General features: G+C 46.1%; 2 protein-coding genes across 4 annotated transcripts; one reads left to right on the top strand and one right to left on the bottom strand.

Moving 5' to 3' along the window:
- Nucleotides 1–1,423: 1,423 nt before the first annotated feature.
- On the bottom strand, nt 1,424–10,784 carry LOC149285149 (chondroitin polymerizing factor, non-catalytic subunit-like). Of its 3 annotated transcripts, XM_089495754.1 has the most exons (5): nt 10,623–10,784; nt 10,483–10,559; nt 3,999–4,563; nt 3,276–3,458; nt 1,424–2,683 (listed from the first exon to the last, which is right to left on the bottom strand). In XM_089495754.1, the coding sequence occupies exons 1-5, from the start codon at nt 10,782–10,784 to the stop codon at nt 1,424–1,426; spliced, it is 2,247 nt and encodes a 748-aa protein (XP_089351880.1). The 3 variants fall into 3 exon arrangements, with proteins under 3 accessions (XP_089351880.1, XP_089351881.1, XP_089351879.1); XM_089495755.1 differs by lacking the exon at nt 3,276–3,458; XM_089495753.1 differs by having other exon boundaries at nt 10,483–10,784.
- A 5,432-nt stretch (nt 10,785–16,216) lies between these two features.
- LOC149285150 (peroxisomal N(1)-acetyl-spermine/spermidine oxidase-like) lies at nt 16,217–19,062 on the top strand. The gene is made up of 3 exons (XM_089495704.1): nt 16,217–17,400; nt 18,232–18,415; nt 18,925–19,062. Exons 1-3 carry the CDS (start codon nt 16,217–16,219, stop codon nt 19,060–19,062), a joined length of 1,506 nt encoding a protein of 501 aa, XP_089351830.1.
- The last annotated feature ends 4,947 nt before the right edge of the window (nt 19,063–24,009 follow it).

Below are 24,009 nucleotides of genomic sequence, written 5' to 3' on the forward strand. Positions count from 1 at the left end.
TTGCTTTCAAGAGGCGCCTGCGGTGTTTTCAGATTTATCGTACAAAAAGATTCTTCGCGACAATTAAATTATAACACCCCCCCCCCCAGTCATGAAACAGAATCTCCCGTCGGACGTACATCGCCCCAGCTTGATTCTTATTAACCTCTTCGTAGCTGCAGACCCGACGAGGGGTTAATCACGTGCAGCTGTAAGCGAAGGTGAGGAGGTTATAAACGCATTTGAAATAAAACGTTTCAAGTTTGATGAGAAGGAGGAGAACGCGGTAAGAGGTTCGTCGAGACACAGACATGAAATTAGTCGTGCTTTTTGCCCAAACTCTCTGGAACTGAAATAGTTAAAAGTGGAGGCATAATTCAGACTAAAAATGCATATAAAAGTACCTTTCCGCACACAGCGGCTACGGGAAAAAATGCAGATATGTAACAATATTTTCTGCATATATTTAAAATTATAAATTAATTTTTTTTTTTAAATCTATTTTTTGGAGTTTTAGTGACCTGCCGGTTGCAGACGCATCGATGACAAGGTCTGCTTCGGGTACAGGATAAAAATCGATCCATACATAGAGCTAGCCGTATCGCCAGCGTGTGTATAGGTAAAATGTTTAACCCCCCGGAGTGTCTCCCGCAGCGTGACATTGCTGTAACTACACGGGTATACGCCCCCCCCAAATCATCCCCCCAGCACAGGGCCGGCCCGCTTTAAATTTTATTTTCTGGAAGTGTTTATTTTGAAATAAATTAGAGATTGCGTCACCCCCAATGCAACCCATGAAAAGGGGAACTTCTAATAGAAACAGACCCGGGGTAAAAGCAGGTGAGGCGGGCAGTTTCACATAAACCGAACTAGTCTGGAGGCCGCATACCGTATCAAACGCCCATCCCAGCGTAAACAAATAAAAAAATTACAATAAAACAAGTTTAGGTTTTAAAAGCAGGGATTAAAGGAAAAAGAAAAAAAAAAAACCCCCCACAAAAAGCGACGGATCCCCGGTAGGAATTGTAGACAATTTTTAAAAAAGTATCATTGCAGGTCATTCAAGTTTACTGTGTACGCGAACCCTTCAGAGGGTCTCGGATCTCAGACGCACGAGGAAATAGGGGGCACGGCCCTTGATTCGGCGAGTACCGGAGATTCGGAAGCAGAGCAGGCGGCCGAGCGGATCACACAATACACAGAACGCGACGCTGTAGGCAGTCACTATTGGAAGGAACGTTCCCTCACGTCGGATTGAAGTCTCGCAGTTTATAGAGAGTTTAGCAACGATGCGCAGAATGTGCTAGAATATGGAGTATTCTGAATGTTCAAGTAAGGTCCTGCCCTTAGGCGCCGACAGCATTGTCCTGGAAAGGCTAAGGCAGCCTTCATATCCCTCCCTGTCCCAGTGCGGGGATCAAAGATGTAAGGTTCAAGGTACGGGTCAAGTGCTGTTCCCTTGTTCCTGCTCAAAAAGCAGCATGGCGAGCTGGGAGCGAGAGCCCAGTCCTTCCAGGTTGCTCTGCACGCAGCGGTGATAGATCTCCTCGCTGAGCCGTGGGTTACAGGCGCGAGGACGATAATGCTGCAGGAGCGCCGGTTCCACTGCCCGGAAGACGTGGAGCCCGGAATAGCGGATAAACATCTCGTAGATGTCTAGCATTTCCAGGATCTCCTCGTTTTCCTGAGCGTCGGCTGCCATCTTTGTTCTGGCGGCCATGTAGTCGGCGTTGTAGAAGCACGCCTCGTCAAACACATCCCTGTCGAAGTGCCCGGCGTCCCTCACGAGTTCCAACGTGGCGCGGTGCGGCTGTTGGCCGTGTTCAGACACCTCGGGGTTGAAGCCTTGGAAGTGGATGGGGAAGAACACTTGCCAGTTGCTGATGGTGTTCATGCGGCAGCGATTCAGGAATTCGGTGTTGATGTGGCTGCCGACGCCGGCGAGGAAGAACAGGGTGTCCACCGGGTGCTTCTTGGAGATTATGTCCATCAGCCGGATCTGAGAGGGGGCATCGGTCTTGACGCTGATCCATGGGATCTTCAGGTCGTGGTACTTGCGCTCGTATTCGGCAATCTGACTTTTTACTTGGCCAAAGACGTCATTCTGACTGACCTGCTGAGCCTGGAAGGGGTCGTAGATAAAGAGGAGAGTGAGAAGGGAGTTCTCGTTGCCTTGGATGTCCGTGAAGGCCTGAAGGAAGCGGGGCGCGTGTTCTCGGTCTTGCGCGGTCAGCGGTAAGATCACGTTGATCCGGCTCGCCTCAGTAACGTACGGCATCGGAATGATTTCAACCTCGCTCAGCGGGCGCACCAGGTGGACCCTCTTTGTTATGGAACGGCTGTGCCCCTTCTGGGTCACCAGCTCCAGCTGCAGATCCAGCGTATACTCCATGCCCCGCGTTGGGTCGAAACGTCTGTAGCCGTTCAGAAGCTGCTGTTTACGCACATGAAGGACGGGCTGGTACTTGCGGTTCAGCTCGTCCACGGCGGTGCTGATGACATCGGTCACATCCGCCAGGTCGGCCCCGATGAGCTCACACTTCGGGGAGCCGTCATTACAGGAAAACGTTTGGTCTTCGGTGAAGTAATCCCACCGCAGAACCTCGAAACGCGTCCGTGGATGGAAGGGAGGGTTGATTCCGAGGGGCCACGTGGCCGATTGCTCCCCTTCCACGGACAGGCTGCTGGTGTTCTGTACCTGCCGCTGCGAAGACAGAAGACACCGTGAGTCACGTTATAAACCAAAAATCGAAAACAATTCATCAATTAAATGAATAATATTGGGAATTTGAGCTAAACAGCAGTTCCAGGTCCCCCCCCCCCACTTGACTTAATAAAACGCCATCACAAATGTAGATTTCGAGTAGAACAAAATATAATCTGTTCTGCCGGCTATCTGTTCCCAGCGTTAGCCGGCGAATCGGCCACCAGGGGGCGGAGCATTTGCCAGGTGAAGCAGCATCCGGGAGAGGTGCTTCAGGTAAAGGTGTTTGTTAGCACGGTGGGGGGGCGGGGGATTCCACCTGTTCAGGTGACCGTGTAAAGAATGTAGAGCGGAATACATAGGTTTAGTCTGTATTTCTGGGGAAACCTGAAATGTCGGTAGTATTTGACACATCTTTCAAACAGGGTCAGGGTCGCTGAGAAAATGGGGGAAGGGCAAGCAGGCCACTGGAAATAAATTCTTAAAAAGCGACACCATGACAAAAAAATACTGGTTTTAGCTGCAGCAGAATCCTGATGTCAAGAATCTCTCTGCCCCCCAAAGACCCCCCCCCCCCAGAAGCTTTACATACCTGCAGCTGTTCGATCTCTTGGTAAATCCTCTCCAGCTCCAGGTGGGCAAAGTGTTTGTGCAGGCGGTACATCTGCGACGGGTCCAGCACCGGGTGGGCTGTGAAGGCGTTCTTAAACATGGGGTCCCCCTCTCTCTCGGGATCTGCGTTCTTCCCCAGCTCGAAGTAACGGTAGCGTATTCCCTGTGGATGAAAGACACATTCTTTAATGTTCTCTAGAAACCTTTGCACTTTATTAGTGATTACAGGAGGCCCAGGATATAAAAGGTTCACTGAATGGGAACAAAAGAAGCCATTGGTCAGGGCTTCTCGATGGCGGCCCTCCAGGTGCTCAGGGACCACACAAAATCGAAAGGTTTTTGGCAAAGCACCTGGCGGACGAAGAAAGGCCAAACGTAATTCTACCTGTCCAAATATTCACCCCATCTCACCCCGAGCCATCTATTCTCATCATGAAAACTGGTTATATCGGTATTAAGTAGGTTCTAACAGACGTGTTTAGTTCTCACTAAAATGGTTTGATCTCTTTCTCAATGAATGAATGCCACGTAAAGAATATCAATGTATTGATAACTCTACAGCCAATAATGCTCTTTCAGCTCAATGGCTGGCAGAGGAGTATGGGAGATGTAGTCCTACAGCAGCTGGAGGGCCGCAGGTTGGACATCCTTGATGTATAGTCTGCATACAAACAAGCAGATGCCGGAGGACCTTCGTTCTCACCTCGTGCTCCTCCACGCAGTTAACGTGCGTATAATCGATGATGCATCTCCCGAGCCATTCGTCCGGTCGGGCACTGAGGATATCGTTGCGACAGTTTTCAAGATGCGGCTGCAGCTTCTTGAGGAGGCTTCGTGACAGCAGGTAGCCGAAGCCCCCGTAGCAGTATCTCCCCTCGGTGTCGCCTCCGATGAACTCCTCGGGCCGGCCCAGGTAGAGGTCGGCGTCTATGCTGAGGTGAGCGGCCAGGCGTGAGATGCGATGGGCCTCGGTGTACGTGTCGTCCTGCACCAGGAAGAACCAGTCGTACTCCTGTACGTAGTGATCCAGCAGATGCTTCACGGTCTGGTACATGTTCCAGATGGGGCGGTCGTCTCCATGGGTCACCACGGTCATGCCGTGGGGAAGCTTCCGTCCACGCATGCCCGTGAAGTATACCAGCTTCTCCAGCCGATGTCCCAACGTCCGGTTTACTGCAACAGCCAGGGTGTTGAGGGTGGTCTTGGACGTTAGAACTCCAACAAAGAGACGTTCTCTTATGCCAAGTTCTGTACTGATATAACGAGATCTAAAACAAGGGTAAAAAGGGGAGAAAGAAGTCATTTACTGCAGAGACAATCTTTGTGTGATCTCTAAATGCAAGCACAATATATATACCCCCCCCCCCAACGTCATGTGGATATGAAACGGGACCAAAGTTTACATCACTTCTGACCCCTCTTTGAAGTACAACAACCCTATCATTTGTTTCATGACAGGGCGGCTTTCAGAGCTAAACACCGGGAATTAAGCTTTCCAGGTAACTCATGTCTCCATTTTTTGTTTTTATGGATAAGGGAGAGACACGGCGAGAAGATCCCGGGGGGGGGGGGGTACGGCGGGCGGATTGAGTGTGAGTGGTGTACCGGCGTGGGTAACGCACCCTTCTTGGACTCTAGACCCTGTTTGGACCATCCATGAACATGTCTGAGGAGGAGACCACGAAGCATTACACGGTGATTTAAAGGGATGAGATCACATGTTTGAAGAGTAAACCGGGCTTAATGTGTTCATCGCGCCTCCGCCTCCCTACCGCCGCCGTTCTCACATCTGGTTTCTGTCTTGTTTTTGTTGTAAATATAAGGTCTTCTGTTTGAGTCTCCGTCGGCCGGCCGCACGTACCCCAGAGAGGGGGAGGGGGGGGATTAGACCGAGAGAGGACACAGAAGCAGATTTATAAGTGAACAGATACTACGCCTCGCACTATCACCCTCCCCCCCGGCGGCAGAACAATCACCTGTTTATACCAGCGGCAGCACCTCGAGCAAACCCCCCCCCCCCCTCCAAACGCTTACACGATTCACTATATATATATATATATATATATAATATATATATACATCCCTGCACGAGCCCGAGGAACGTATACGTGCAGGACTTATACACTAACTAAGCCCAAACTTATATCCAAAGCCCAATGGACTGTAGAGGACACCCAGAATTCATATTTTATACTTAGGGGCCAATAGTAGGTGCTTGGTAGCAATATAGTTGTATAGCAGTATTTTTGGGGCTATATTTACACTTTTTATATTATTTTAAAATTATTTTTGGAAAATAAAGAATTCATTTAATTGCAAACCCAGCCCTAATACAACCAACGACGGACCTTTAACACAAGCTGCACCAGGGAACGGGAGATCACTGAAGAAACATCCACTCCGCCATGACAAGGGTCAATGCCTACGGGCTCCAATACGTCTGGGAAGGAAGCATATGCTCTACCCCTATATATTTATATAGATGCCCTATGGAAATTGCGGCTTCCTTTCATCAGATGGATTGGGAGGGGGCAGTTATGGAGAAGGGGTAACATTTTCCTGGAGGAGATACAGATGCCGTCAGTCATGATCATGCAGAACGTTGAAGCCACCAAGATGCCCCTTCAGAAAAGGACCCAGGGAGCACCGACGGAATATTGCCCCATAAACTAACCCGTCACCTGACTGGAGACAAAATCTAATTTACCTCCTTAATACAAATATTTGCCAACCGCTTGAAGTTCGATTAACAAATTCCAAGGGCCGACTCGCTAAAAGCAAACGGCGGTCAGATGACCTATTGGTGCTGCCGGAGGAGAAAAGCTGGGAACGCTGGGAAGAGGGGCGATCACGACTTACTGCCCTAGCAGACGAAGCCAGTTTTAAGCCCCCCGGGGTGACTTTGGATGAAAGGGACTGTGTGCCTTAAAGGGATATATTTCCTAATAACCGCGATTCTCTCTAATAAACCAAACCCTCCATTCCTCTCCGCGCTCCCTGCCTGATTTTCCTGATCTACAACATTTTGAGGTTGATTTTGAAACACTGGGCAGGGATCAGAAAACGACGTCTCCCACGCACCAAACTTACCCCATTTAAAGGGTATTGGCAGAGCTGAAGGGGGCTTTAATAATAAAACCCCCGTGTTTCCTTCAATTCACTAATGTAAGCGTGTCACATAGAGCACGTATGGCGCTATAGGTGCATAATTCTGCGTGTCCAGCCCCGTATTCCGGTCCATTGAGGGCTTCTGAGGATTGTGAGAGGCTTTTTTGCTCCATTAACATATAAATGTTGGATTGGAATACAGTCAGATAATCGCGACGATAGCGAATCTCTGATAATCACCGGCGGCCCTCGGTGCGGTGACCAGAAGGTTACTGAGAATATTTTGAGCCAAAAACTTGAAATATTTGCATTCATCCCTTATTTTCTCCGCATGGTTTTTTATGCGCCTACATCGGCCGTTACAAAGGTCCAGTAAATATTACCTTTTAAAGTATATATATTTTGGGAAGGTAATCACGGTAGGCGATGTCTTCTCCTGGAGCAAACACAGTAGGGGAGCGGAAGCGGAGCGCGACGTAACAAATATTAATAAATTGAAGATGCAGACAAGAAGCGGGGGCTTAGCAAACAGGGACCGATGTCGGATATCACGGCGCCGAGCAGTAATGATCTTCACCCTACGCCCTTCTAACCCCGCTGCTTGGTTAGACATTGCCAAGGAAAAAGGGGTCCCAACACACACCAGCCCACCGTTCACAAGTTTGAACATTTCTATAGGTAACATAATTACAAAAGGGGTTTCTAACAATCGATTAGCCTTTGAAAGTTGTAACATTGTAACCGATCGTTCACATCACACAAGAAGCCAACCGTACTTTACAGCATGAGACCCCATCTATAAAAGTGCAATTAAAGTGGAAAGCAGCATCGCTATAGTAACCAATGGAATGTTACCGCCGATCCACTTTTACCAGAATATACATTTTTCCGATGTATATAGTTGCAGGTTTGGATGCCGATGATTGTTCTTTATACGTAACCAGCTCTGTGTACCCGGCTCGGAGAGGCTGCGAGACCCCCAGGCACCCCCCCCCATCGTACTAACAAGGAGAAATAAATCATATCACATGTGAATAAATCACTGGATATCAGCGGGACTTCATCTGCGCTGCCAGGACAAGCTGGCAGACTCCTGATGCCTCCACGGGGGGTATGATTTCGGAGACAGGGCATACATGGACTAATTCTCAAGGTCAAAGCGAGACACAGCATGAAGCTTTGGCCACAAAGTCAAACGCGGACGTCCCGCTGAGGGTCAGAGAGTCCTCGGTGTGACGGGTTATGTAGACATCACAAGACCACAAGAGCTACTCGCACACGAGAAAACGGACCGACGGAAGCCCTTTCTAAAAGAGACCGTTCTGTACATCAGGAGCTGGATTTGTCCTTGAGAACAGACAGTCTGGGTTAATCTACAGCCCAAATATTTCCATAAATACTGTTTTTGGAGGGCATCCAAGAGCCAATAATGAGAGATTACTTGACTAGCGTGCAATTATTTCTTCAAAACACAAAATTAAGCGAGGCTGGCATAACGGCGACATTAAGAAGAAGAAGAAAGTAACATAATAATAAATAATAATAATAATAATAATAAACAATATTCCGACTGCAACTTCACAAACTAATCCGGCTGGAAAAACAAGAGTCAACGCTCAGTAAATTAAACCGAGCGGACGCGCGGCCTGCGGGGAGGATTTGCTTCATTGTATCAGCGACAAATTAGCGCGAGAACGCGAAACTCGCCACTCCGGACGTCCAAGTTACAGAAGGAGCTCAGAGACTCGACCTATTGCCTCGAAAATCAGATTCTGTCTAACCAAGAGGGTGACAGAGGATGTGTTTTTATTAATTATATATATATATTTATTTGAGAGGCATAAAACTTTTTTCCCTGATTTTTAGAAATTGCCTATTTTTTTCTATACTGCATTAATCAAAATGATTATCCGGTACGGTACAGTGAAAACATGCTCATAATAATAATTTATAAAATAAATTAAATAAAATAATAATTGAAAAAAATGTGGGGCTCCTTCGTGGCTAAATGATAAACTGGAAATGTTAGAGCCCAGTAACATAAAATAAAAAAAATAAAATAAAAAAAATATATATTTTAATTCAAAACAGGGGTATCGTATCCTACAGGGTGCTTTTACTTGGAAGGATTACAAACACGCAGATGAGACTCCCCGGCCAAAGCAGTTAGACAGCAAAGATGGAGGACTTGAACATCTTCATGCCGGTGTAAATGAATGGTTATCTTCAGATAATGGCCAGTTTGGCCGTCCAAAGGATACCGAAATCCTTCTGTAGAGGGGGTCCGAACACGGACGATAAGGCAGTGTTGGGTAAAGCAGACACTCTCTCGTACGTTTGCCATAGCGGCTCCTTACTACTATTCATAAAAAAGGCATTAAAAGAAAGAAGTGATCGCCGCTAATGAGAACCATCTTCACTTTTAACCTGAGATCTCTTGTGAAATCCCCAAAAAGCCCCCTGAAGACAAATAAACAGGTCTAATGTTTACCAGCAGTGACCTTAGTGCTACCGAGGGGGTCCTCCTAAGGCAAAGCACGTCGCTGCTCCTATTGACTTCAATGGGATTTGCCGGCAGTGAATGAGTTAACCCAATCAGCGTTCAATGGAGGAAACGGTCCAGCTGGGAAATTACTTCCTGAAGTGAAGCCGAATGTGCCGCGCATGAGACGGGGCGGGCGGTCGGATAAATACATCCGTCGGGGGGCACAGAAGGGCAGCGCGATGCACCGCCAGGACGGGAAGGGGGTCAAGGAGGGAAAAAATGACATTATGTGCTATATTGACAGACGTTTGGATTGGATAACGAATATCAAAAGTCAGCATGAGATAAAAAAAAAACTGCTGTAAATAATAAAATAAACATCATATAATAATATATAAAATTGATGCAGAAAAGGTTGCCGGCGGGGCTCGGACGGCCCGGCGAGTGCCGACATTTTCAGCAGTTTGTGGAAAACCAAAGAGGTCGTCTGGCTTTAGAAAACATCCGACGAGCTCCTTAATACAACATGAAAAATTTTATATATAAACTCTGACCTTCGGCTCGGGCTGTAAATAATTTAATATTTATTGTTGGTGAAAGTACTTTTGGTTGATGAATAATCCGAGAATTGGACACGTTGCCCAATTTGACACCTTATTACATCACTGGATCGATCCCTTTAGTTTTAGACGGGCGTATATACCCCGACTCCTTATCATACCGCCTGTGGGAAACAACAGAATGGCTCAGTCTTGATCACCCAGTCTGACTAATACAAGTCTATGGAGGATCAGACTTCATTAGCGTTGCCATAAAGAGTTCAGTGGGGTGTTAAGTCACCCAAAATATCACGACAACAATGGTGGTCTTCAGGTTTGTAGATATCAGAACGAAATGAGAAAAACAATGTTACTGTATACAGCGCTGAGGGGGGGTCGTTACTGTATACAGCGCTGAGGGGGGGTCGCTACTGTATACAGCGCTGAGGGGGGGTCGCTACTGTATACAGCGCTGAGGGGGGGTCGCTACTGTATACAGCGCTGAGGGGGGTGTCGCTACTGTATACAGCGTTGGGGGGTGGGGTGTTAATTACTGTGTTTTTAACGAGAAAGAATTGGTGACAGAGAAGGATAGGGAGAGACGGCAATGAAGAGCATTCTGCTGACCCATTGAGCGGGCAGCTCTCAGGGGTCCCTGCGCCAAAGGATGCCTACGGGTATCACCAGCACCTAGTTCTTCTATCATCACAAAAAAACAACAAGGAGCGTCCAATCAAGCGTGTCGATAACAACACATTAACAACATATCACGACACCGCATCCCATATCCACACACGTATGGTCGCTCACATGATTACAGGCCCCGCATCTTCCCCGTAACACGGCTACGTCTGTCCCAAGCGGACTAATAACAGAGCACGCAGTCAGTCGCTCCGCCGTATACTGGTTTCCAGTGGAATTAAACAGCAAACCATTGAAAAGTCTGAAATTCCAGTTTTGGACGTAGACTGCGTGGAATGTGGAGATCGTTATCCGCACCGGCAAGGGGGAATACATGACATTTACGTGTTCAGGGTTGGGGGGACAGCACTCACCGCATAGGTTTCTCCTGCACTTTCTGGGGGTCCGGCGGGTTGTAGGGGATGATCCGGGGCTCAAAGTTTTCATTGTTCTCCATCCCGGCCGGGACCGAGTTGGGCTTCCTGGCCGCGTTAACGTTGCTCCTGTCGTGGACGGGGTCAGAAGCCGCTCCTGAGCCCCCCGGAAGCTTTAAGAAACTCCCACACGGCTCATCCACCCACGTTATACTCAAAAGGCTGAGAGTGAAGCCCAAGGAGATGCCGACCACCACAGGGCCCGCGGGCCGCAGCAACGACAGCAACATGGAAAGTCTCATCGCAGCCAGGACCCAAAACCGCCGAGCAACTTCTAAGGCGCCGGCCTCAGTCTTAGGACCGGAGGCGAGATCTGGGATCACTTCCAACGTGCCCAGATCATGGCCAATCACCATGCACGCTCACCAGGGAAGTGGGGGTCTAGAGACCTATACAGAGACCCCCTCTAGAGACCTATACAGAGACCCCCTCTAGAGTCTGTCTCTTTTGAGCCCAAACTTTCTAATGCTCCCTCACGCAGGCTCTTGCAAGCACACTTCTGCCCCTAGGCTATGTCCCTGGGACCCTCTATCCCCATCACTCCCAGGCAACCTATTGCTACAAAGAATACCCTCTGAGCTGCCGCTAAGAGACCCCCCAGCTTATCTGCCTCCACGCACCCGGGCTCTGAGTGTCTGCCGCACACCTACCCCCTGCTTACACCTCTCTCCCCATTCACCCCCCTTCTCTGTCTTCCTCCTCCTCCTCCTCAGATAACAGCTCCCAGCAACCGCCTGACGTGTCACCTAGCGGCCCCGCCCCTTCCCTCAGACATCATCCCGTCGCAGTAGTTCGTCATTAGCCAAGCCCCGCCTGCTGCGGCTCACAACGAGGCTCGGAACGCAGAAGCAGGAAGTGATGGGTTTTGAGGACTCGTGTTCCAATTGGTCAAGGGGGACAAAGCTGAAATTAGTCAAAGAGGGTATTGTAAGGGTCTCCGGGCGGGTCACTGGGTGAGGGTAGAATAGAGGGAGCCCATAACGCAAATATTTCTTCGGTATAGCTGATTGTGTACTGTGAGTAACTGCGTGTGAAATGTCATACATGTGTGTGATCAGACACTGTGATTTTATATTGTCCTTGCGCAATGCAGCTGGACCATAACATCACACAAGTCCTGATTTATGAATGATGACAGGGAGTGGTGTCATGGGTACACCGACTTGTGATGTCACAACCTCTTGGGTCCTGTTCAGCTGGTGGTACGTATGGTTAAAAAAAAAATGGAGGCACCTATATTGGTCCCAGAGACTTAAGGTAGTAAGTTATGTAGAGCTTTCAGGACCTCAAAGGTCTCTTTTTCAGATGGGAATCAGATCAGGTGGTCTCTTACATATGAAGAAGAGACCCCAGAAGTCCCTATAGCTTTATTGTATTCTACATCTTTTTCTAGGTTGTCCCTATAAAAGATATCACCTTTTTAAGAACCTGTCTGAGCGGGTATGAGGTCATCTGTTAAAAAGTGACCCCCTTTAAGTAATGGTTGATACGGCAGCCCTGGGGTCGGGCCCCTTTACTTGGCTGGTGGGGCCGCCCTGGACCTTATGTGGAGGGACTGGCATGGTGGGACAGCAGATGAAGAGCGATGACCACCTTTAGCGGCGCCCCCAATAAGAAGAGTCTCTGTGCTCTAAACAATCATCAAAAAAAAAAACACTGACTTTTCATTAATGGCCTTTAATTTAGGGGAAAAAAGTGAAAACTTAAAAAATTTCTTCTTATTAATCTTTTTAACCGGAGGGCAGGTGATGTCATCGTGGTGTCAAAATATTTCCCCGTAAGAAGCTCATCAGGAGCAGTGCATGTCTTGTATTAGCATTAAATAATTTCATTATATGACGGTCCTATATACGGGACGTATGGGATCCAAACCCCATTGACCCGACTTACTGAAAAATCACTAATTTATCGACTATTTTATGATTTTTTACAGCAGTAAAAGGCGTCATCTTGTCACCAGTTAAAAGAAACCATCTGGACATCATGCAGGGCAGCGCGGGGTGGGGGCGGGGATGCAAGAAAACCCTCTATACTGCACCGCGGCTCAGAAGAGATTAAAGTGGCTTCTTATGGTATATGCTCATTTTTTTTTCCACGACATTTTTAATATGTGTTTTATATAGCGCCTTGATATTCCGCAGAGCTGTACAATGAGACGGCTTTGTGCACAAAAATAGAGATTTGCCCAATAATTTAATGATGAATCTGAAAAAGAGACTTCTGAGGTCTTGAGAGCTTATATCAGTAGGCTAAAAGGTCTCAATACACATTTTAGGGTTCCCTTTTTGTGTTGATACAAAGTATAGTCGTTATGTTTTGTAAAAAGAAACATTATGAATGGATCAGGCTGCAGTTTATAAAAAAAAAAATGGGTTCTTTTGACGTTACCTCACTGTCGTTGTACAATGAAACTACACTTCCCAGAATTCCTAGCGGCTGCGACCAGCACTAACGTCAAAAAAGACCAGCATTTGCTATAACACAAGGGACATAATGATCGCTCGCCGACGGGAGCCATTTTGATGGAGTCAAAATGCATGAGCCTCAACGCGTTTTGGTCTCCAAGAAAATGTCCGCTACCGTAGAATTTAATGCCAAGTAGTGGAGACACGTTTTCGTTTGCTGTCTCTCAAATGATTAGAACTCTATTATTGGCATAAGCTGTTGTACCCGTCATCCTTAATTAGTGTCAGTTCTGTTCCAGGCAAAGTCGTTGAGTTCTCGTGTATTAAAAACCTAAAGGGCATCAGGTGAGAAGTGACTACCTTGTAGTTTGCATTTTTTGGTAGGGAAGTAGTATTGCCACAGAACTATCCTATTAAATCGTCAGAGAAGTCCAACAAAAGCCCCTATTAAAGTCATGCCAATTATTTTATGGACATACCTGGGAACTCTCTCTTTTTTGCCCCCAGTCTCAGGGTGAAGGGGCAGATTTTCGGGGTCACACATTCTGAAGCTGACTCCTTCCTATTCTACCCCGCTGTGATATAAGACTTTTGCCCCAGTATGTTATGGTTGATATCCTTGCTTCAACGCAGGTGACTTAATTAAGGTATCTTCAAATGATGACAGGTCAAGGTTTCCATGACGACCGCTATTAGAGCCATTTCGTTAAGACTCTAAGGAGGGGTTAAAACCGATTGGGAATACATTATTATAATAATTATGACATCATTGACAGAATGATGTCATGTGACTGGGCTTTTTTTTTTCTTTTTAACTACAATGGAAATTTTGCCGTAATATAAAAAAAAAAAACATAAAACACTTCGGCTAAGAAGGCAATACCCATTTTTCTCATTAAGATGAAAAAAAGATTTTTGATTTTTTTCAGTTGATTTCACGCTCGGGTACCGGTCCGGCCGTCATTTTCCTCCCTTGGCGCCTCAATTTATTGTGCTGATCCCACAGAATTCTTATCAGGGCCGGTCACGCGGGGACAAAGTTTTCAAACATCGGAGCAGCGCTATAAAGCCTGGTCTGTTTAATGGCAAATTGCGGAAATAAATTGCTTTGTTAACCCTTCGCAGTTATCTGATCGAAATACTAATAGTGCTAAGCTAATAATGACCTTTGATGAGTTAATATTTTTTTTCTCCACTAGTTTCAAGTTCAAGTTCCTGCTTCTGATTGGTCGACACCAGGACTGTTTTCATCGGTAAAGAGCTTCAAGACGTCACGTGGATTACTAGCGATAAGGTGAGCATTCAGCCGACGCGGCTCCAGCTCTTAAAGAGACACTCCGGCCATCATATGCCCTTTAAAGATGCCGTTCCACTTAGGGAGCCTTGTAAAATATCACCAGATAAGTGCTGCAGCGTGTGAAGAGAAGTAGAGGAAACTTGTCTCCCATATTATTATTCCCCTCAACGTTCCGTCGCTTAAAAGCTGCATTAAAAGGTGAATTAAGATACTAGCGTCCCGTCGTTCTTTATTTGAAATGTATACAAGGGTGGCACATAATAGGTTAACTATTTAGAAACATTGGGAAAAATTCCTCTAGGTGGAACAGCAGCTTTAATCTCTGGTTGAAAGTGCATGGGGGAATTAAGTAGAATCTACCCCCTCCCCGCCAAAAGTGGGGCAAAAAACAGACCACGGAGGGTGCCATGCACTGCAGCTCTGGAGCTGAAGCTTCTCGTAAAGGTAAGTACTTTTCCCCCATACGCAGATTAGTGTGCTTACAAAGTACTTTAATATGCATTCATCATTGGTGGGGTTTGTTGGGGGGTCTAGACCGTACCTGAGAGGGCAGGAAACGGAATTCGTTGTCCGACACCTTATGGACCAAAAACTTAACCTTCTTCAGAATCGTTTTGGTCTATTTGCGTAAGTCTAGTATTTGCCTCCTGCCCGAAGCCCAACGTAGGACAGCGCCCCCAGGAGTCTGCACTGAGCAGAGGGACACCGGGGGCCTGATCGGTCCAAGGCGGGGGGTCTTCCCTGGGCTTTGCAGCATAGGGACTGCCGCCCTAGTCCTGGGCTATGATACGTTCAATGCCGGTCTTCTAAAAGCTATAGAAATTTCATCCAGTCTTCATATAAAGACTCTTACATGTTCTTCATGGCCTACTGTACTGCACGTTTTATCACACTGTATGGATCAAAGTTCTCCTGCTCTTGGCCAACAGAGGGGGGATGGGGAAAAGGAAGAGGAGCCGATACCAGAAATCGTTTTTGTGTATGGAAAATGAAATCCGCAATCAGCCACAAAGCAATTTGAGCCGGAACTGAGCGACTCGATCGCACGGAGCAGGTTAAAGGTTTGTGACCGATCCCTCGAAACATTACTAGATAAGAGCATTCACGATTATATATTTCCCCGGGACTTGGAAACTTTGTGTTTATGCCTCGCAGGCAACCTCTGGAACTGGTCGGTAGCCGCAGATCCTTATTGCTCAGTAATACATTTGGCCGACTCCATCCTCGGAAAAGCCCGGGCTTCGATCTGGAACACAAGTCATTGTTTCCAATTCCAAAGTTCTCCGACCGTTTGCATCTTTCCGGTAAGCGCACGTAACGGCTGTTAGTGGTCTTTTCTTTAAGATTTTAGTACGGTTTATTCTAAAATACTTCTCAGGAGTATCTTATGTTTATAAACCCTGTAATTCTAAAGTGGAAAGATTATACCTTGTGACAGATGTGGATTATGGGCGAGGATTTTACTAGATATAACCTGCAAAGGGAATTACCGGGTATTTTCTGATACAATCCAACAAGGTTTATATGGTCAATTTTTATAACGGGCAGATTGTTGCATTTTTTTTTTTAGCTGCAATAAACACGATGGGCACTTGACAAAGTTGCCCACTTTCTCCTTTATTATTTGCCTTTGGCACAGAAATCCATAAACAAAATCGTATTATATGGAGATATAGAAAACAGTGATACAAAAAAAAAAAATACATTTAAACTGTTCATGAAAAGCAAAGCAACCAGCCTGGGTTTCCATTCAATATTATATTTAAGGATTGTTAACATAATCAGAATTTTTCATTCTTTTATATCCATATATGGAAAAAAAAATAGATACAAACCTGAAGTGTGGCTGTAATCGAATGCCCAAAATAATCTGGGTTGAAAATAATGACATATACTGAATATATAAAATATAATAAAATAATAATATAATTATGTTGTCATTTGTAGGCCAAGCTAAACTGTGTCAGGTCCAATGGACTCCCTGCTTAGCCAAGCGCCTCGGGTGGTTATAATAGGAGCTGGTTTTGCTGGACTTGGTGCAGCCACCACCCTGGTGAAAAATGGATTGAAGGATGTGGTCATCCTTGAAGCTTTAGATCGAGCTGGTGGCCGGGTGAGGACTCACAAGCCCTTTGGAGCTCCTGCCTTGGAATTAGGTGCCACGTGGATTCATGGTCAGAAGGACAACCCGCTGTACCAAATGGCCAAAGAGAACGGGCTTCTGGCTGATGAGGACTTCACTATGGTCACTTGTCAACCCGTTAGCGTCACAGCCCAGGATTATTTTTTCACTGAACACGGGAAACTTCTTGCCTCTGAACAAGTGGAAAAGGTAACCGGGTTTTTTGGGCATCTGATGTCCAAGATTAACCAACGAGATTTTAATCCGGACTGCGGGTCATGGTCAGTAGGGGAATATTTAGATCAAGAGTTCGCCGAGGCCAAGCTTTTGGGAGAAGAGGGGTCTGAAGGAGTCTATGAGTGGTGTAAGCGGGCCGAGTGCGTCGACGAGGCTTGCGACTCAATGTATGAGTTCTCTTTGAGTCAGCTCGGCATCTACACTCCACTCGAAGGACCATTTTTCAACTGCTTGGGTAGTGGAGGTTACCAAGCATTGCTCAACCTCTTGTTGGAGCAGCTGCCTCACAATTCTTTACGGTATCAAAAACCAGTTCAGCGCATCCAGTGGGAAGCGTCTCCTAAAGATTCATCCAACAAGCCTTCGTATCCGGTGAAAGTACTTTGTGAAGACGGGGAGCGGTTTCCAGCGACCCACGTTATTGTTACGGTGTCTCTCGGCTGCCTGAAGGAACGAGCCTCCACCTTGTTCGACCCGCACCTGCCACGTGGGAAAACGGAAGCTATCGCCAGGTTAGGATTTGGCACGGTGGCCAAGATCTTCCTGGAGTTCTCCGAACCTTTTTGGCCGGATGATTGTGCAGGAATACAGCTGGTGTGGGAGCGTGGTCCAGAGAGCCCCGGGGGGTATGCTGATTGCAACAGGGGGGATTTCTGGCGCTTGGAGTGGTATAAGAAGATCGGAGGGTTTGATTGCGTGCCGATGCACCGCAGCACTTTATGCGGTTGGATCACGGGACGCTCCGCGGAACATATGGAGACTTTGTCTGAGCAGGAGGTGGGAGACGTGTGCGTCAGGTAGGATGGAAGGAACTATTGCCTCGTTTAAGGCATGCTGTGCATGACATCAGATGATGTAAGGGTAGGTTATGTACTTAAGTTCCAATACAGACCTTTAAACAGACTCCTGAATGCATTTTGTGGGGCTGAAGAAGCAAATTATGTGAGTTTTAAAGAAAACAAGCAAGAATCAATATATTAAAAACAGTTTTATTTACCCAAAATAAGCAAATTATGTGAGTTTTAAAGAAAACAAGCAAGAATCAATATATTAAAAACAGTTTTATTTACCCAAAATACGCAGATTGTTCCTCTTCTCCTTTCCGACATTTAGATCGTAACCTGGCTGGGCTCACTTAATCCTCTGCCATTTCTATATGAGCCGTAAAAATGTATATCAGAAGGAAGCAGATTGGTTTGTGAAAGTGATTTATCTGTCGGAAGTGTCGGAATTCTCCTGTATGTGGAAACATTTACCCCCCCCCCCCCGCTGGCTTCTGTCCCATGTCTGGAGGGCACTTAAGCCGAGGGCTATAACGAGCCATATGTTTTCCCGTGGAAACACCATTCTTAGATCTTGGTTTGAGCGATTTAGATATTTCAAGCTCTTACTTATCTTCAGTTTGCTGAGCGAGGGGAATTATCTTGTCCGTCAGTGAGGATGCTATTTATAGCAGTTTTCTTCCCGTTAATGTATTTGAGTGTTTTCTCTCGGCCCAGCTTGATTAGAATATGCACCATTTTTGTCATTTACTGAATCATTCACTTTATTTTTATTCTGTTACATAGATGTTTCCCGCACCACTTCTTCACCCGGCTGATATCTCCCCCCCCCCCATTGTCTTGCAGGTTGTTGAAGCGTTTCACGGGCTGGCGTGTGACGGAGCTGAGCGGGGTGCTAAGGTCCACGTGGCACAGTAACCCCTACATCCGAGGGTCTTACACCAACGTGCCGGTCGGTGTGGATGCAGTAAAGGAGCAGACGGCGCTAGCGGAACCTCTCCCATCCACCCATCAGAAGAAGACACTCCGGGTACTTAGCGTGCTATGTGTCCCTGACACTTTCCATTAGTTTCATTTTTTTGGAGAGGAACACACCTAAAACATCCATTTCTTTGTCAACATCCGTATTATTTGTTTCGTTGTTTTCTTGTGATAAGATGAGCTGACGTTGTCCTCCTCATAAGGAGAGCCACGCTATGGTCCTAACTATGACCAAAACAAGACTGGAGTGCGAGCCTGGTTGGGTCCATCTCACCAGCTCTTTTTGTTAATTGTATTTAACCCATCTGTTACAAATATTCCAAGTCTTCATTTTAGGTCAATATTATTCTTTTTTTTTTAACCAGGTGCATTTCACGCATTTTACCCATCTTATTTCATCCTAAACCTTCACCAGGCAGATATGTAATACTACCTGAACCTTCTAATAGGTCTAACAGCGTTTGCCTCTTCTACCTGCCCTAACCCCCTTTCTGTTCTTGGTTAAGCTTTGAGCGCCTGAATCCTGCTCATTCCACCCGTTCTGTCTCCGTGTTTCAGCCTCTGCAGGTGCTGTTTGCTGGAGAAGCCACTCACACCAACTTCTACACAACCACCCATGGTGCCTTCCTAACCGGAGTGAGAGAAGCAGAAAGGATCTTGAAGCTGTATGATGGCAAGGTGAACCCCCGTCTTTGAAACCTCCACCTGCTGCCTGGACATCACCTCAAAACTCGAAGCCTTTAGGAACTTCTATCGTTAAGACTAAAATAAAAACATCAGCTAATAATAATGTATATGTATTTTTGGGAACAGAGAGTGTAAAAGTTGCAGTTGGTCTCCTCTGAAGAATACGATAGGGTCGCATTTTTGTCTGCCTGCCATTCTGCATATGACCACAGGGGGCGCAAGGTATCATTTCTGCTTAGTCTCTTCTACTGAACGTTAGCATGCCTCCCAACTGTCCTACTTTGCATGGGACAGTCCCAATTTTGCCACGCAACCCTCTGTCCCATCGAGTTCTACCTCTGAGCCCCAACAAGCCCCTGCACTCAGCGTTCTGTAGAGCCAGCGCTGAGTACATCACCTGCAGGGAGATGCATTCAGATGAATTCAGGGCATTTATTCCCACAAATAAAATACATAGTCCAATAAATAAAATACTTACTATATCCCCATAAATAAAATGGTTTATTCCAAGAAATAAAATACTTTACTTTATTCCAATAAATATAATAGTTTATCCCAAGAAATAAAATACTTATTATAATCCCATATATAAAATACTTTATTCCAATAAATAAAATAAATAATACATTAAAAAAAAATGTCTCTGGATTCACAAAACATGTCACTTTTTGCAGAGACTCCCTTATTTTATCTGCACGCTTAGTATTCACAAAAGGCTTTGTAAACTTTGCATATTTGGGAATTGAAAGCAGTTTACTTTTTTTTCCCACCCCAATGGAGGACATGACATTGGATGTGAACAGCCTTTAAGGCAGGGGGGAAAGGAGAGATGATTTGATGAGTGGATAAAGCTCTATTAGCCCAAGAGAAAATTGATATATTGTATTGGGCCAACATTAGAAAAGCTTTTGGGACATTAGAGGTCTCTTCTTCAGATGGAGTGGCACAGAGACTATTTAACATTGCAAGTTCTGTAGCTCTGGTCTCAGGAGGAATCCCATTAACGCGCCGTTGATTACAGGACAAACACAACCTATTGGTTTGGAAATCACAGACTCCTGATAGTCTGGAAATAATCCCATCCATAGGTCCCAGTGATAACATATTAAAAACAGGGCTAATACAATTAGGCAGCAACCAGCATGTGAAATAACAAGATAAGGGTTAAATCTGCTGGTTAAAGGGCATGTAACCCTCACATGTAATTGTAACTATAACAAGTCAAAGCCCAACGACTTCTGGACTGTATATCATCTTATATCACGATTATTATTATATAGCACCGTCATATTCCGCAGCGCTGCACAATATTTCCCTGGGCCCTAAAATGTTCTGGCAGTAAAATGAACACTCTGTATAGGTTGGGGTTTAAATGGGATTTAAATGTTCTGTAGCTTTATTATGGTCAACAAAATACTTTTTTGTGGTATTATTCAGTTTTCTTTCATATTATGCAGATTAGTAACAAATTTCTTAATTTTTTTAACAAACACAAAAGTAAAACAAAACTCTAATAGCTTTTCTCCAACACAATATAGTGGCCTAAGCAATTTGCATAAAAATGTATATGTTAACGGTTTTTATGTTTACAATTTTCTTACATATTAATATAATTATTTATTATCAGCTTGGGCTGGGTTCAACTAATCAATGAGAGATCTTCTAGTCTCCCTTTACCCATTGTACAGCTCTACTGAATTTGACGGCGCTATATATAACAATAAATAAATAATTATTATTTATTAATAATAATTATTATTTATAACAATAAATAATAATAGTTCATAAATTCTTTTAATACAGGGCATTGGGATATCTCTACAGCGCCACCAGGTGGTCATGTAAAAAAGTCCTCTGCTTTTCATTATTCTGCTTTTTTCTGACAATGAAATATTTAAACAAACTACATATTTCTTTTCCCAAATAGTTTTGTTAAAAAGCTAAGAGGCAAAAGCCTGAGCCGTAAAAATAAAGCTAAAAATGTAACTATATAATTTATATTCTAGAATGGTATTAAATGCAGAGAAATTGATCATAGAAAATCGTTTTAGTGCTTCAGCAGTTTCCCTAATGTCTGACGAGCTGAGCTGGCCCCGATGTTTCTTGAACTTTGTAATTGGTGATCACATCAGAGTTATTATTAGTATTATTAATAATAATTATATATATATATATATATATATATATATATAGCGCATCTAATGCATCTTGTTCTACCCACCAATATGGTAGAATGCAGGAATAGATACCCCCATGTATCCAGCATGTACGCCTAAGGATCCTGAGCTGCTGTTTATTGTTGATTGCAACAAGTTCAGCCCCTGTCCCCCCCCCCCTGCAGTGCTAGAGGACCCCCAAAAGATACTGGGGGTCCAAAGAGTAAACATTCTTTATATTTAATAAATAGAATGTATCGATGTGTCAGTTCCTCTTTAAATGAAGAGACTTCTAGGGCACATATACAATGCGCATGCACAAGAACTCCCTGCGTCGCAAGTCACTCCGAGTCCATTTGACAGCATTTGATATAATTTGATAGAACGTGAAACCAAATCCAGTCGCTCGCCGCATCGTTTCATCTCGGAAACAAGATAAGGGACAATTCATTGTTTTTCAATCAAAAGCCTTGAGTCATGCATTATACCCAAACATAGCTACCAACTGTTCTTGTTTGGAGGAAACAGTCCCTCTGTTGACCCCAAACCTTTTTTTTTTCCCCTCTAATTTTTAAGGAGCTCGGAATGTTTGCCGGAATGAGGGTATCACCGGGTTCTACAGCCCTAAAAGCCCCGATATTTGTTCACCTACTAATGAGCCATCCATTAAGGGTTAATCGCTTACACTCTGGGGGTTTCCATAGTTACATGATTTTTTTTTATATGTTGTTTGTGCTGATAGTTCTTCTGTCCCAGCATGCATTGCAATGGTCCCTTCGTCAGCACTGTAGTAAACCAAGTACCAAGTATTTATTATGCGCCCCCAGAAATCTTGGGGCCACCCTGTCCCTTCCCACCCATTGCCCTGCCTCTTCCCACGCATTGCCCTGCCTTATGCTCCTCCCACTACCCCAACACCACACTCTCAATGGCCCATCATGCCCCAAAGTCCCGGAAGGGGCAACTGGGGCCACAAATACTGGAAGCGGGCCACCAGGCCTCAAAACCTGCCATAGCCTAGCTACAGGTAGTGGGCTGCAAGGGCCCAGTCCTGCGTACCAAGGGCCAATGATGGGGCCCGTGATGGATCAAGGAGGCCAGAGCCCCCCCCTGAGTGCCCAGGCCCCAAACACAGTTACTGGTTGTACCCCCCATGATGGCGGTGCTGTGTGTCACCGCATGCTATGTTTAAGGAACATACGTGGGGGGGGGGGCGTACGTGGCACATTCATTAAAAAACAGTATTTTTGTTAAAACACACCCACTCTGTCCGGTTTATAAATACACATCTGTGGGCGTTCGGCGATAACCATGATTCAGACTTTGCATTTAGGGGCTGAATGTGGAGGGAGGATTTCAGTAAAGGGTCCCCTATTTGTGTTACCCCAGGATTTGGGCATTTGGGGGGTAAATTTGCTTTTTTGGGAGGGGGAGCTGGACCTGCTCTGCATATCCCTTATGCATTTGACACTGGGATGCGCAATGGTACAGCCCAACTCTGCTGTTATTCTTAGTGATTTCCCTCCCCCTGCTGCTGTCACCGGTTGGTTTGTTCCGCCTGCTGCTCCTAGTCTAGGAGCTGTCCAGCACCATCAGGAGGGGAGAGGGAGGAGAGCCGGGAGGAGGGAAGGAGGATACAGGGACACAAATAGGAATAAGAGGGGCAGCAATAAATAGCCAGGCATAGAGGGACAAACTAAAGAGGAGGGGGCGGTGGGGTAAGATGAGTGGTGATCAGAATGGGAGGACTGGGTCATACTGAGAGGGAGGTAAGGAGAGAAATAGTGGGGTAAGAGGCAGTGTGTGTGTGTGTGGGGGGGTTAAGGGGTATATAACCAGGGGCAGCTGGAGGAAAAAGGCTAAAGAAAGTGCAAAATCAGGAGTGGTGAAAGGAGGCAGCAGACAGAGGGAAGGCTGAGTGTGAGAGGTGGGATAGTGGTGGGTGGGGAGAGAAGGGGAGGTCTCTTCTCACAAAGACCCCCAACTGCAGAGGGAGAAGTAAGGAGAGAGCACAACAGAGAGGGAGATGGGGACAAAGGGAACAGGGGAGTGAGGGAGGAGGGCAACAGAGACAGTGGGAGGAAGACAAAGGAGGTGGGGTGTGAGTGGGGGGGGCAGTGGGGTCACCGGTGAGGGGAGATGAGAGAGTGCAGGGAAATGGCAGGGAGAGAGTCCCGCTCGTTGCCATGGCTTGCTAGACTGCGATAATAAGAGACATCCGAGAGACCCCCGGAGAGTGCTGGAGACCGAGCCTGAGACTGACAGACCCCGCAGCCTGGTACCATTCGGTGACACCATGATCCGGATTAAAGGACATCTCCTGTGACTCACCCCACCCAGGAGCACAGACACCCAGGTACCCCCCCCACATGCCCCCTCTGTGCCCCAGTCACCCCAGCATGGGGTATTATACCAATCCCACAAACACTGACCAGCTGGGCCTTGCTCTGGAAGCCAGGGGGTTAAAAGCACCCCCATCCTTTTATTATCTGGCAAAGGCTGGTTTGGGGGGTAGATACTGGGGGGCTCTGCCTGCCAGATACAGGGGCCCAGGGGTGGTTGGATTTGCCCCGTGGGTGTAAATACCCCGGCTTGTTTGTGTTTCTGAGAATGAAAGATGAACTGAACATCCCAGAGACACAAAGACAGGCCTATTCAGTGCTCACAATAAGGGTGGGCTTCCGACAGGAAGGTTGGGGGTCTCACAGCTCACCCAGACCCACCAATGTCTCATAAGGACCCAAACATTACAATGTAACTCATTTTTATGGTTAAAATATGATGTTATTGGTTAAAGGAT

This window comes from Sceloporus occidentalis, unplaced genomic scaffold (genome assembly GCF_023333645.1).
Source record: "Sceloporus occidentalis isolate IW3139 unplaced genomic scaffold, rSceOcc1.0.p SCAF_83, whole genome shotgun sequence".
In the NCBI taxonomy this organism is placed as follows: domain Eukaryota; kingdom Metazoa; phylum Chordata; class Lepidosauria; order Squamata; family Phrynosomatidae; genus Sceloporus; species Sceloporus occidentalis.

Excerpts from the sequence above, each read along its gene's own strand:
- LOC149285149 (XM_089495753.1), bottom strand. The coding sequence starts at position 10,784 with ATGAGACTTTCCATGTTGCTGTCGTTGCTGCGGCCCGCGGGCCCTGTG. Across the intron at positions 4,564-10,482 it reads GTGCAGGAGAAACCTATGCG|ATCTCGTTATATCAGTACAG; the intron begins GTGAGTGCTGTC and ends CCCTTGTTTTAG. Across the intron at positions 3,459-3,998 it reads ACTGCGTGGAGGAGCACGAG|GGAATACGCTACCGTTACTT; the intron begins GTGAGAACGAAG and ends TTTCATCCACAG.
- LOC149285150 (XM_089495704.1), top strand. The coding sequence starts at position 16,217 with ATGGACTCCCTGCTTAGCCAAGCGCCTCGGGTGGTTATAATAGGAGCT. Across the intron at positions 17,401-18,231 it reads GTGGGAGACGTGTGCGTCAG|GTTGTTGAAGCGTTTCACGG; the intron begins GTAGGATGGAAG and ends ATTGTCTTGCAG. Across the intron at positions 18,416-18,924 it reads ATCAGAAGAAGACACTCCGG|CCTCTGCAGGTGCTGTTTGC; the intron begins GTACTTAGCGTG and ends TCCGTGTTTCAG.